At 41.3% G+C, this 13407-nt stretch overlaps 1 protein-coding gene across 3 annotated transcripts in view; it reads left to right on the top strand.

The window, feature by feature from the left end:
- The window catches only part of LOC125709162 (adhesion G-protein coupled receptor D2), a 61419-nt gene that overhangs the window by 7840 nt on the left and 40172 nt on the right, over positions 1-13407 (top strand). For all 3 annotated transcript variants that reach the window (XM_048977325.1, XM_048977323.1, XM_048977326.1), the window contains 6 exons: positions 691-794; positions 1461-1563; positions 1865-2018; positions 2356-2489; positions 2581-2696; positions 3588-3708. In XM_048977325.1, coding sequence (XP_048833282.1) covers positions 691-794; positions 1461-1563; positions 1865-2018; positions 2356-2489; positions 2581-2696; positions 3588-3708 — 732 coding nt within the window. The remainder of the gene's footprint in view (positions 1-690; positions 795-1460; positions 1564-1864; positions 2019-2355; positions 2490-2580; positions 2697-3587; positions 3709-13407) is intronic.

Here is a 13407-nt window from a genome sequence, read left to right on the forward strand (position 1 = left end):
TGCCAGGCGTTCCACGTTTTTGATCCGTCCACAGAGGGAGCTCTCTGTGCACTGTCTGCATGCCCCCCAGAACTGGTTTGAGAAAGACTGCCATCAAACTGATGGAAGCATCTTTTTATAAGTAGTTACCAACAAAGTCAATGCTGGAAATTTTTGGGTGGTTGTTTTAGTGTTTTCTGTTATGCTGCATTTATGAGAAATTTCCAGAAACTGTCTTTATAATGGCATAGCCATCGAAGGTGGTTTTCCTAGCCATGTACTTCAGTCCACCACTCCATGACGGCCTGCTGGAGGCTGAGGGTGGGCCACACTAGATTGCCCCTAGCAGATTTGTAGCCAAGGACGAGAAACCTGCTGGCATTAGCAGTTGCATCCCTAGGTAAATATTTGTGGTACCCATGAATTTTGAGAATATCACATAACATCTATGTGTTAACTGATGAGCAGCGTGTGGCTCGGTGGGCTAAGCCTGTGTGACTGTAACCGAAAGGTAGCTGGTTCAAACCCAGCCTCGCCACATCTCCTGCTCCTTGAGCAGGGCCCTTAACCCCCAGCTCTATGGGTGCCGCTGTGGGTGGCCACTCTTCGCAGCCAGCTTGCTCTACAAAGAGCAAGTTGAGGGAAGTATAAAGAGAATTTCCGCATGGGGATCAATTATTATTATTATTATTTTTCTTGTTTCCCCTGCAGTGGAGCTTCGAGGTGGAGGATATCCTGACCAAGCTGACTTTCATTGGGTGTGGAGCATCTCTCTGCGCTCTGATAGTCACCTTGATGCTCTTTACGGTCCTCGAGTGAGTGAACTCCATAGAAAATCCTCCACTGAATGACTGCTGGGCTGGAAGCCCAGGGGTCACACGTCCAACTAATTATTCCCTAGACCGTCGGCGTGGAGATTTTCTCCATGGGTCCATTTGTAGAGGCTGCTGCTGTCAGTAGAGCTTTGTCGTGACACTCACCCGGTCATCGAGCGATGCTTATGTTATAATTAGTTTACGCTCACAGCTGTCTTCGCGTGTCCATGCTGAGGTTTTATGACGACATTACCGGGAAAGTTAATTAACCCCCATGATTCCCGAGAGAGATCCTATGAGGCGTTTGCCGTCAGGGCTTACTAATTAAGAAACATATGGTCTACTCTAAAGAGTTCAGCCATTTCATGCCACGATGCTGGAAATATTTTATGAACGTAGATATACAGAGAGGGTACAGAGGAGGGCCAGTGGACACCCCTCACACCCCTGTCGTCTGGGCTTTGACTCCTGCTCTGGTTCCGTCTTCCCATGATTTTCTGGGTCCAGCAATCTTATGATAACCTAAACCACATGTTTTTTTTTTAACTGGTGATTCTGCAAATGTTTTTTCAGTGAAGAATAAAACTGTCTTTATGTGAGAGCCACTTGGAATTCTGAAAGGACACCGATGCTGACTTGTGGTCATGTTCTCGCGGTTCCCCGCAGTATTCCCAAATCGGATCGGAACACCGTCCATAGGAATCTGTTCGTCGCTCTGGCAGCCGCTCAGATAGTCCTGCTATGCAGCGGCTCAGTCGCCAATAACAAGGTGCGTTTCCACATTCCAGTCCTGCCTCTCCCATTGGCTGAGCAGCCATGCCTGTTTTAATGTCATGCCTGGGCCGGCCCCTCACCCCACACAAGACTGCTAGATTTATCACACAATTGGTTTTCATTGGGAGTCGTGTTTGTTTGCGGTGGTACTGTGCTGATGGTCCTTATGTTACGTCCTTGGCTTGGAGGGGGGAGGTATCAGGGCTGCTATTTCATGATGCACATGAGTCATCAAACGCCAGCCTAGCTTACAAGTTAACCTTCTGCCCCTTCACCCCCCAACCCCTCTTCCCCAGGTGGCCTGCACTCTAGTGGCGGCTCTCCTCCACCTCTTCTTCATGGCGGCCTTCAGCTGGATGCTGGTGGAGGGCCTGTTGCTATGGAGCAAGGTGGTGGCGGTCAACCTGAGCGAGGCAGGACACATGAAGTACTACTACCTTATTGGCTGGGGTAATGCCATGCTATTGGTGACCGTCTTCCATGTGTCATTCATTGGGCCAAATTACCAAAGACATGCAGAGTCATGTGACTCACTCAGACTTTCAGGAGATTCTGGAAAAGCTTTTTATTGTCACGATTGTTTTGGATGAGAGTGTATTTACGTTTTGCCCCTTTCATAGATCGTTTACGAGTTAAAATTTTGGAAAATCTCATTTTAGCTTCATCAGTTTAGTAATGTTTAAATGTAGTCGTTGCTTATAGTAAGATGTATTTCAAAATAAACGGACGTGTGAGGTAAGAATAAGGCTGGAGCACTTTTCTGGACGGGCCCTCTGTCTCGGGTCAGGGCTCCCGGTTCTGGTGGTGGCCGTCACTTTGGCCTCGGCTTCTGGGAGGTACGCTGGGGACGGTCATTGCTGGCTGAGCGTGCAGAATGGTGTCATCTGGGGCTTCGTGGGACCTGTCATCTTCATCATCATGGTAAGGCTTTCGTGGCAGGCCCTCCAACCCCCCCCCCCGCTCTCCGCCGTCCCTGCCGCCACGCCTCATTGGCCGTGTCCTTGCTTCCCAGGTGAACGTCATGGTCCTCACGCGGGTGGTGGCTATTGCCATTTCCGCGGCCAAGAGGAGGTCCATCATGCTAGCACTGAAAAGCAGTCCTGCAGAGCAAACGTTTGAGCAGACCCGGTGAGCTACTCCTCGGTGGACACTAGAGGGCAGCATTTCTTTTTTTGTCACTAGCCGTCCACTTTGAATTCAGTCAGTTTTCTTTCAGTTCAAATTGTGATCTCATGTTTGCAACTTTACTTATTCTTTAATTTACATTGCTTAGTTATAATCTCTCCTGGTGTCCAATACTTTGTAGGGCTTCAATGGCAAATGGGGTTGTTGGTTTTGAGCAAAAATGGGTCTGTTAGTCACTCATGTTCTTGTTAAAAGCTTTTGTTGGTGAAATATGACTGTCCGTGTGACATGGTCAGCATTTTCTGCTTGATTCTAAGAAAAGGCAGTACATTCAGGGTGTAACTCACCTAAATGCCTTCCTTGTCAAAGCTATTTCCTTCCTCTATTGATATTCTTTGAACAGTGTCCAAATTATTTGATATATTGCACTGTTTGCTTGTGTTTAAGAAAGTTACATTAAGGGGCACTTGTACTGATAGTCATTAATCATACGCAGGCTTCCTCCGTAACGTTACCAGCTTGTGAGAAAAGGCTGAGTTCTCACTACTGACCGTTCCTCGGTTTAAAATAGATCCTCACAGGTCAGTGATGTGTCTTTGGTGTACATGCCAGAGTACTAAACCCTCTAAGCTATAGTGTACATGTCAATCAAACCACTTTAGCCAGTTTTCCAGCTAAAACAAAATAAGTGAGACTAGAAGAATGGGAACGGTCATGATGTGACTGAAACTGGCAGCTTCCGTTGGGCTAGGAACCTCTCACTGGCCGCTGTTAGATCCAGCCTAACGGGCAGCATCCCGGCCTGACCCGAGGTGTTTGTGCCTTGAGTCATGGCTCTGTGTAAAGATTGTGGAGCCTTTCCACACCTCACTAAGAGGGACGGATTTGTTCCAGTGCGGCGGTGAAAGCAGTGATGGTGCTGCTACCGATCCTGGGTCTCACCTGGTTCTGCGGGGTCCTGGTGCCGTTCTCCATTGTCATGGCCTTCCTCTTCGTCATCCTCAACTCTCTGCAGGTAGGGCCTCTCTCTGCTTCTGTCAAGCTCTCCGCGGGAGATTTCCCCTCTTCCTCTCAAGGCTTTTCATTCATTCCTCATGTTCACGGAGGGAAAAACGTACGCAGTATTGTCAAGGAACAACATAGATATGTATGGTGTTTTTCATTGTTTGTCTTTAAGAAAACAACCGAATCAGCGTTCAAGATGACATGTTTGCGTTAAGACTGAAGCAGAAGTCCAAACGTTCTCATCCTTAACTGGCATGATGCTTAAAATATTTACGACCAACTTATTTTACTCATTTTTAAACATTTAGACCAAAATTTCTGCCCTTAGTTTGATAGGCTTGTTTCATTGGCATAAAAATCAGCACTTTTTTGGATCCCATTTTGTTGTGGTGTAGAGCCCAGAGCCTAGATTTGAAAAGCCTTGGTGTCTGTATTTATTCTGTCACGCCCCAGACCTAACCTTGTGTTGTGGAGGAAAGTCAATAAGGCTGTTTTTTCTTACCCATTCAATAGTTGTCCACGTTCGGTAATTTATAATCTTTCTCAACCTCTGTATTAGACGACAAACAACAAAGCATCCTTTGGGAGAACAATTGCCAGTTTTGTCCCGGTGTGAGGTAAATACAATACCTGGTAAAAGGTGTTATGAACATAAAACTATATTGCTGTTAATGCTTTCATTTTATACTTTATTTTTTGTTTATAGTCAATTTCTGGTTTTGTATAGAATTACAGTATACATTAACAGTTTATCGATTTTACCACCAACCTTCACTTTCTGATAAAATTATTTAAATACAGTTTTCCGTGATGTATTCATATACCGTTTTACTGTATAGCGAACATTACTGCGGTAAATACTCCAGCTAATGTGTCTGGTTTCGAAATTTATCATCAGCAGAGAACCACAGCAGTTCTGAGGTTGTGCCAAAGCACAGCTTACAAGTTACTGGCATTCAAATCCTTTTATATTCAATATTTTGAAATGTTTTTTTCGTTATTGAATTAAAACATGATAACTGCGGTTATTTTGTTTATAATTTATACCGGTCAAAATATCATAGGTTCTACTCTAAAAAACTGCAAACATGTTCTAAACGAATAAGGTTAGATAGAAAAAATATTCCACTGCAAACTGAGCCGAAAAAAATTCGACACATTGGAACAAATTTGTTCTGTTTCTGGTTCTCTAGCTAGTAGTAATGTTACATCACATGAGTATATGTGAAATAACCTGGTTCTCTAGCTTGTAGTAATGTTACATCACATGAGTATATGTGAAATAACCTGGTTCTCTAGCTTGTAGTAATGTTACATCACATGAGTATATGTGAAATAACCTGGTTCTCTAGCTTGTAGTAATGTTAAATCACATGAGTATATGTGAAATAACCCTTAAAGTGGGATGTATGTGCTCTGTGCTATATCTTCTACTCTTTCAGCATGGCTGGCCTGCAGTAATGATTTGTAATCATCTCTCAACAGGCATATCTTTAATTGAGCAATAAATTTAAGAGATCAATAGAGATTTAGAAGAACCGGATCATTAAACGTTTTATCACAACAATAATTAATATGGGCATCTGTGAAAAAGGCCCGGCCTGACTGCTGTGTTATACTTTAAGCCACAAATCAAGCTGCCAGGATATTTGCCACAATGTTTTCTTGTTGCTCATTTTGCTGCCGACTGACATGTAGTAATGCTTGATTACTCCCTGTAGTCGGCCTTTTTAACGAGATCAGAATAACATTTTGCCTGAGGGGGCACAAGTAATATAGTAGTACACTCTTACTTAATGTATTAATTAACCAAAAAATAAGGCCTTGTCCACATGTACATGGGTTTTTTTAAAAAGAGTGTTTTTCCTCCTCCGTTACAAACTCTGTCCAGATGACAACACTGAAACGCTCCGTCAAGGGCACCACAAACCAACAGGGGGCGCTTCAACTCTAACCGGAAAGCCATGTTAGCCAATCAGAAGCCTTATTAGCAGTTCTTCTAGGCTAAAGACGGCTAAAGTAAACAGCGAACAGCACCCGTTCTGACGTCAAAGTGGATAATGCCGCACCGTTTCTGAAAATCTTCACCTACGACGGGGTTTTTACAAAAGCTCCATTTTCAGTAACATAAAACGCCGTTTGCGTGTGGATGAAAGGTCGAAACCATAGAAAAACCTACGTTTTTAAAAATACCTGTGTACGTGTAGGCGTGGCCTAAGTGTTATGTCCTGATTCCATGTTCGTTCATCATTAACCAGTCAAAATGGTTTGTGTATTTCATGCAGTTACTATATTTTTCATTATTTGCACTTCAGTAGTAACTGACTTAATAAGTTACTTGTGCCTCCTCAAGTAAAGTGTTACTTTATAAATTAATGCTACCAACATAATCAAATGACCATTTGTATTGAATAATGATTTGATCTGATTACACCATTTGTATTGTTTCCCATACTGGTTATTCAGTACAGTGTGCTGGTGAGTCTAGAAACTCTCCCAGCAAGTGTAGAACACAGGGTCAGAGGCACGCCGGGCAGGATGTCAGTCCGTCTTGCAGGAAATACGACACACACGATCATCATACTATGGGTAATTCACAGGTGACAGTTCACCACAGCTCATGTCAGTGGAGGTTTTGGAGTAGAAAGCAGAATCACTGGAGGTTTTGGAGTAGAAAGCAGAATCACTGGAGGTTTGGGAGTAGAAAGCAGAATCACTGGAGGTTTGGGAGTAGAAAGCAGAATCACTGGAGGTTTGGGAGTAGAAAGCAGAATCACTGGAGGTTTTGGAGTAGAAAGCAGAATCACTGGAGGTTTTGGAGTGCAAAGCAGAATCACTGGAGGTTTTGGAGTAGAAAGCAGAATCACTGGAGGTTTTGGAGTAGAAATCAGAATCCTGCACAGACATGGGTATTACATGCAGAGCAAAACAAACAAACATTAATTATGCCACCCAAGGTGTTTAGCAGGTACCATGTGCTACGTTTATAAAATCTGTGTGCAGTTCACGTTCAGTACAGTTTTTTTTTATCCATATTTTAAAGTCTGTTCAGGCACAATAAAAATGACATTGAATTTCATTCTAATTCCAGTTTTTTTTTCTAGTATCTTTCATAAAAGCTACGAGCTACCACTCGTATTTGGACCTTTGAGACGATTGACATGTTTATTACATTCGTGTTATTCGTTTGTTCAGATGGATAGTTTTTGATCAATTCAGGTCAAGTACCTTGCCCAGGGGTACTGTGGCCAGAGCCCTCCGGGGATTTGCGGCTGCATAAACTCGCAGCCCAGTCCCTCACCCGCCACGTTAAGCGCGGGATAAAGACTAGATTGTATTTCCTACAACAACAAAATAAAAACAGACCTTCAGTTTGCAAACACGAAAAGTCTAATCCCATTGGAGCTACGGTTCTATACTGGTTTTGTTTAGGAACTTTAGATTTTTTTTTTTGGAAGGAAATTAATATTTCTGCATATGTGGCGTAATCTGCTGTGGTTATCCAATGTGGGTATTTACTTTTGTCATATTGTCATTGGATGTTTTTTTTTTCTTTTCTCAAGGAACTTGAACAAAAGAAAAGTCCCCCGTTGTTAACGTTTAAATAATCTCTTCCAAAAAAAGATGCATGTATTACTTTTTAAAGATATTTCAAATGCAGACAAAAATCCATAATAGGCCTAATAAAGTGAGGCACATTGTTACAGAAAACGGGAAAGTTAATAAAAAAAGAAACTAGTTTTCATATGCTTATAAATGTAAAACAATAAAAGTGGTATAGTTTATTTAATTCTGCCCTTGGATTTAATTGTAATATTGGACTAATCTGTAATTTGTAATTAGTTACTGTATCTGTAACGGACAAAGGAAAACATTTAACATTAATGAAAACATAATTGTGACCAATAAATATCACATTGATTCCGTACTGTGGAGTGTGTGGAGCCTGAAGCGAATGGAGGGCTGGTGAAACTGCGGCTTTTTCTTTCGGTGCAATCGGTGGTTGTGAATCGCTGTCTGTTGAACGCAAATCTCAAGCTCCGCACCGGTATCCCGTTCAGCAAATACCGTTTTCTCCTGCTTGTGGCGTGACTGGATTGGGCTCCGTTTTTGGTCTACTTTTTCACAGATAGTAAAAGTACAAATTAAAACCACATATTTAAAAAAACACCACAATTCCTTTCTGTTTTGCTAATATATTAATTGCACAACCGTCTTTTAAAATCAGAGTTTATTATTATTATTATTATTATTATTATTTTACCTTTATTTTACCTTTATTGGGTATTTGGCGCGTGTGCGCGCATTTGCGCGTCCCCGCGTTCTCTGCTCTCGCTTTTCGTTCCTTTACATAGTGAGTGATTTTTTTTTCTTTCCAAACCCTTTCGAAGGAAACTCCAATTCAATGAATTGAATCCAAACTCCAAAATCCAATTATAACATTCAGATTAATTCAATGCTCCATCTATACACGGGAATATTAGCGCTAGTTCAGCTAATAGTAACCTGTCATTAAAATCTGGCCTTGGTGTCGTTGTGAAAATATCAATAGCGACTTATTTCCAATCAAAGTAATGAATAAAGCCGCAAAACATCTCCCCCTCCATCGAGGGCTCTCTCTTTTAGGCACCATTTACGGGTTTAAGATACTACGAATACAGCCATGCCTTACAGTACATGCTCTTTTATCATGCCAGAAATAAATAGCGTGAGGTTTTCAAATGACCGTAAATTGCTTGACCCTCTGTCATCCAATTTCACTGCAGCGTCATTCATTCCTCCATCGCTATCCATTACCTGGATATAATGGGCTCCAGGTCATTCATTGTTCACTGGATTATTAGTTCATAACTTAAGAGCACGTAACAACACAGCCGGGTTTGTTTGTTTGTCAATTTAAGTGTATTTGCTAGGTTGTATGGATTTGTAACTGCGTTATGTGCTCTTTTTAGTGACCATCAGAAAGAAACTTTATACACGCTATTGTTCTTCATCTATGGCATTAATTTACACCCGGTTTATTACCTTCGGAAACTGGGATTTTTAAATCACAATCAATTTGTTCGTTCTTCGAAAAGTGTCGGGAGCTGTCAACTTTCGGCGCGTTTCTCATGTAATTTGCATCATTTTTCAGAAATGTCATCCACAAGGGGGCATCCGCAATTCGTCCTTTGTTTTCTTTCACTAGTAAATGAAAATATTCCACGAATACATTAGAAATTCAGTAGTTTGAACTTAGTAATTACAATAGTAGTCGTTGTGGAAAGTTATGAAAAGTTTGTAACTCTTTAATATCTGTAGTGTATATAGGTATTTATTTAGGCAACCAAACAAGACATTTTATTGATTTGTATAATCCCAACAGTATCATTTGATGTTTTACTTTTATTCACGAAATATGAAATGTTTTAATTGATGAAAGTTATGCCAGGCCTTAATTTTTTGCGTGAACAGTCATTTCCCCGACGCGACTTGACCTAATATGAATATTTTATACATCTAATAATCAGTTTAGTGCTGCTTTTCTGTTTTTGTTTTTAAAGAAATAAATGAGTTACTTGTGGAAGGATGTTCAATTGCTTTTTGTTTTTCTGGGATTCCAAGTCACTCTGCATTCTTATTGAATGAAAAGGCAGCTCTAAGGAAAAGCTGATTTCATTTCCCAGAGTAATAAAAGGAGCATTTCCCTGTTTTTGATGTTTACTGTCCTGGCAGGATGGTCGGGCCGGAGCCTGGCCATTTCATACTATTCCCAGTGGATGATACACATTCTACACCTACTCTTTGCAGCTGAAAGTGCACGTGTCAAGCAGAGGACTGGAAACCGTAAAGGGTTGGGGTTTGGGGTGTGTGTGGGGGGAGGGGGTTGCTTGGAGTTTGCTCTCAGTAGACTTTGGTGGGGTACGTCGTCCTACTGCTGTCAGAGGGGTGACATTTTTCAGAAGTCAAACATTGTTAAAATGCCCCGAGTCTATGTACTGTGTAGGGTTTTGGATGTTACGACTTGTGGTGGATAGTATTAATAATATTTGCGCCTACAGTACTAGCCTGTTTAAGTGCATGCAATACAGTGTTTTGATGGTAAACCCAGTCATCTGTAGTACAGTAGTTTGCTGAGAGTTGATTTTAGTTGATAATAGTATTAGTTAATAGTGTATCTAGTAGTGTTAGTATTATGTACAAAATGCATGCAAGACTGTGCATTTCAGCAGATTTGGTTGAGCAGTTGTCTTTGCATTTTTTGTAGCTTATCATAGCTTGGTAATACATCTAACATTAGTGGATAGTTTAACAAATAGTTCAAGGTGCATATGAATTAGTGCATTTAGGGTAGGCAGATCATTGACTGGCAACGAACAAAATTAATTTTGATTTTTGAGTTGTGATGTGTGGTTCTGTCCATGCATATATACTCACAGAACCAGGGTTCTGCATGCAAGCAATTGAGGGCAAACAATTTAATTGAATGTAAAGCAAGAGGAGGAAAAGGAGCATGAAGACAGAACACATGCAGGCCTGATTATATGGTTCTAGGCCCTGGGGAAATATAATAAACTAACGTTAAACGTGCATCTTGTGTAGAATGAAGGTCGCGCTAAAGGCCGTATTCAGGTGTGTCTCCTTATTTGTCGCTGGATTTAAATCAGGTGTACGAGTGTTTTGTAATGAGCTAAGGAACATGAACATGCTTTAGGTGTTTCTTTGTCATCCAATTCATATTTTCCTATAATGTCCCATACCATCACGGCGCAGTGGTCTCAGACCACTATAGAACTGGAAGTTTGACACCCTCCATTTCTGTGTTTTTTATTGCTCTGGTTTTCTCTTGCAGTCCAGCGTCATGCAGTTAGATTAATTAGTCACTCTAAATGTATACATAGTGTGCTTGCCCTGTGAGTGAGTGACATCCCGTCCATGATGAACCCCGGCGTCACGCCAGGTGCTCGGTGGGATAGGGGCCAGGCTCCCCACGACCCTGTACTGGAGCAGCAGTTGTGGAAGATGGATGGATCTCAGTTTGGATGTCACAGTGCAATATTTTAAGTGTGTCACCAGAAGAGCTTAGTTGAGAAGATATTGCCATTCGGGTCTCCGTCCATCACAGCAGGGTGACTGCCACAGATCTTTATCCTCTGCCACTCCATCGTGGAGTAGCTGTTACCCTACGAACACAGTGGTCATCCCTTAGATGCTGAAGAAGTTAAACACGTTACTGACCTGGGGCATCGCACCCCTAAATAGCCTGGATCGGTAAGACGAAGACGACCATTTTGGGTATTAGGTCCAGCGCTACATGACGCCTTGTTAGATTTATGGCCCCGTGGATAAGTGGGCGTCGCGCATATTAGACATGCGGCGCGGCCTCTCCGTGATTGGCTGTGATGGATGTTTGTTTTGATAAGGGTGGGAGGGGTATCAGTAGCAGCTTAGTACCGCCCTCAGCTGTCAGTCACAGCTGTGTGCCCTCTCACCCTCTCTGGCAGACGACCCCTTTCTTGCTGGAATTTGGAAAGCCTACTCCAGAGGATGCCAAGATGCCTTCACCAGGGACAGTAGAGAGAGAGCCACAGTCCTCCATAGTACATGCCTCCCCAGTCCCACCCCCCAGACAAAGGGGAGTTGGGTTATTTTAAAGCCCCACTGCTCAAAAACAACATGGCTTTAGTTTCTCAGGCAGGTGCTGCAGTTCTCATAAACTCAGAAGGTCAGAGATCCCTCTGACCTTCAAGGCTGGACCACAAAGACCATGCCATTCATTTTTGGTTGTTTGAGATCACAGGAGCAGTACCTTCTCAGAACTAACCAGGCGTCTGTGGTGTAGTTTTAAAAAATCCCATCATAGATGTTTCTTCTAGACGTGAAATCAAGTGACCACCGTGTGACCTCAGCTGTGACCCGGGGCAGCCATCTTTGCCAGCCGCTTGGGGCAGGGATACCATCTTAAAATTATGTAAATGGATCATTTGTTTCACTTTGTGTCCTAGGGTGATGCTAAAGCTTGTGTTAGACAATGCGTTGATCCACTGTTAATAAAAATGACTCATGTCAATATGTGTGCCACAAGGTCTATATATCTGTAATTACAAATACAAATAATTACAAATACAATTAAAACTACTTTCATTTTGAATGAAATTAAGAATGAAAACCTGTTACACCAATAATTTAACTCCAGACTTCCTTGTAAATTTTTCTAAGCAACGTCCACTAAACTGTAACCAGAGTATACATTTCAAATGTGTTTATTAAATGTTTTTATGTATCTTCATTATTATAAACTTATTCTAAAATTATATACTTATTATTTTTAAATAACTAGTTTGTTTTTCATTGGAAAATATTTACTCAGTAAGGTGAGTCATTTGGAAACTGAATTGAATTGAACTTTTCCCTTAGGTCATCCATAAGGCCCAATCAGATATTCGTATGATTTTGACAAAAGATTTAAAAGTTAATGACAGCTTTATAATTTAAGGTATTTAGGAACAAAGGAATAATCTGTTATAGAGACCCAACCATAATTAACCTGGGTTTGTATATTAGGTTGAAGAAACAAACTTGCTAAATAATAGGTTTCCTGTCAAATTTAAATTCTGTCTTCATGCCTCCAGAGAGCTTCTACGCGTAGAAGCATTTATTTGTTTAAGAATTACTTGCCAGTTCATTTGGATGGTGTTTCTGCCATACAAAAGCAAACCATGTCATGCAATACCCAGAGATTGCTGAGGGTCACATGACCAGCGACAGCAAGCCCGTGACCCCTCTTATAATAATATGACCCCATTGGACAGAAAGCTCCCCAACCCCAAAATTACATGCTGAACATCGGCTGTTCTATTTTTAATTATAGCTCTTTTTCCATCTATAGCCGTCAGGGCTTCTACTCTCTTCTGGGCGGAGGTGGGAGTCTTTCCATCTCTTTTAATTTGAACGCTGTGGACTGTTAGCTTTCGACGGTGCACTTTGCCAGTAATTAATGAGAACTCGGACTTTCGGGGTCAGAAAATCCTCCTTTTTGGTTAAGTGTGCCGATGCCCCCTTTTGTATTGCATAGAAATTAATATATAAACTAATACAAATATTTTATTCAGACTAAAAATACAACTACAAATGTTATGCAGGAATAATCCAATATAGTTAGATTTTATCTGATATATTTTCAGAGTATTGCTTAAAGATTTTTATGAGAATGCATGTAACATCTTCACACAAAACTATATGATCATCTGGTTTTAAATTATGTTACTGATATATTTGGTATATATTTTTAAGGGTATGCAGATTTAATTAGATTTAATTAGCTTTAGTTGTCAGGCATAAGAAGTGCTGCTTGTTCTCGTACCAGCCCCATGATAGCTGTCGGCATTGTTTTCCCTTAATGAGCTTTAACAGCTAAACATGCTAATTCTTACTGACTTGCTTTCTGTCCGTTGTGTTCTAGAAGGTGGAAAGGCTGCCATCTCAGAATGATTGACATTCTACATCCAGCATGCTGGCTCACGTCGAGCAGATGCACTTCAGATCCATTATTCCGGCTAATTATTATCATTAAGTGAATGTATGTTCTAATCTGTTGTCTTTGAAAGGGTATTGATTCAGGCGTAAGTTGTTGCCTAACTGCCTTGAGATTTTCAGGTTGGGCTCATTCGGTTGATATGTTCATAATATTATTTAACTTACTGGTTATTTTGTGATTTTTGGTACAGCT

This window comes from Brienomyrus brachyistius, chromosome 15 (assembly GCF_023856365.1).
Source record: "Brienomyrus brachyistius isolate T26 chromosome 15, BBRACH_0.4, whole genome shotgun sequence".
NCBI classification, from domain to species: Eukaryota; Metazoa; Chordata; class Actinopteri; order Osteoglossiformes; family Mormyridae; genus Brienomyrus; species Brienomyrus brachyistius.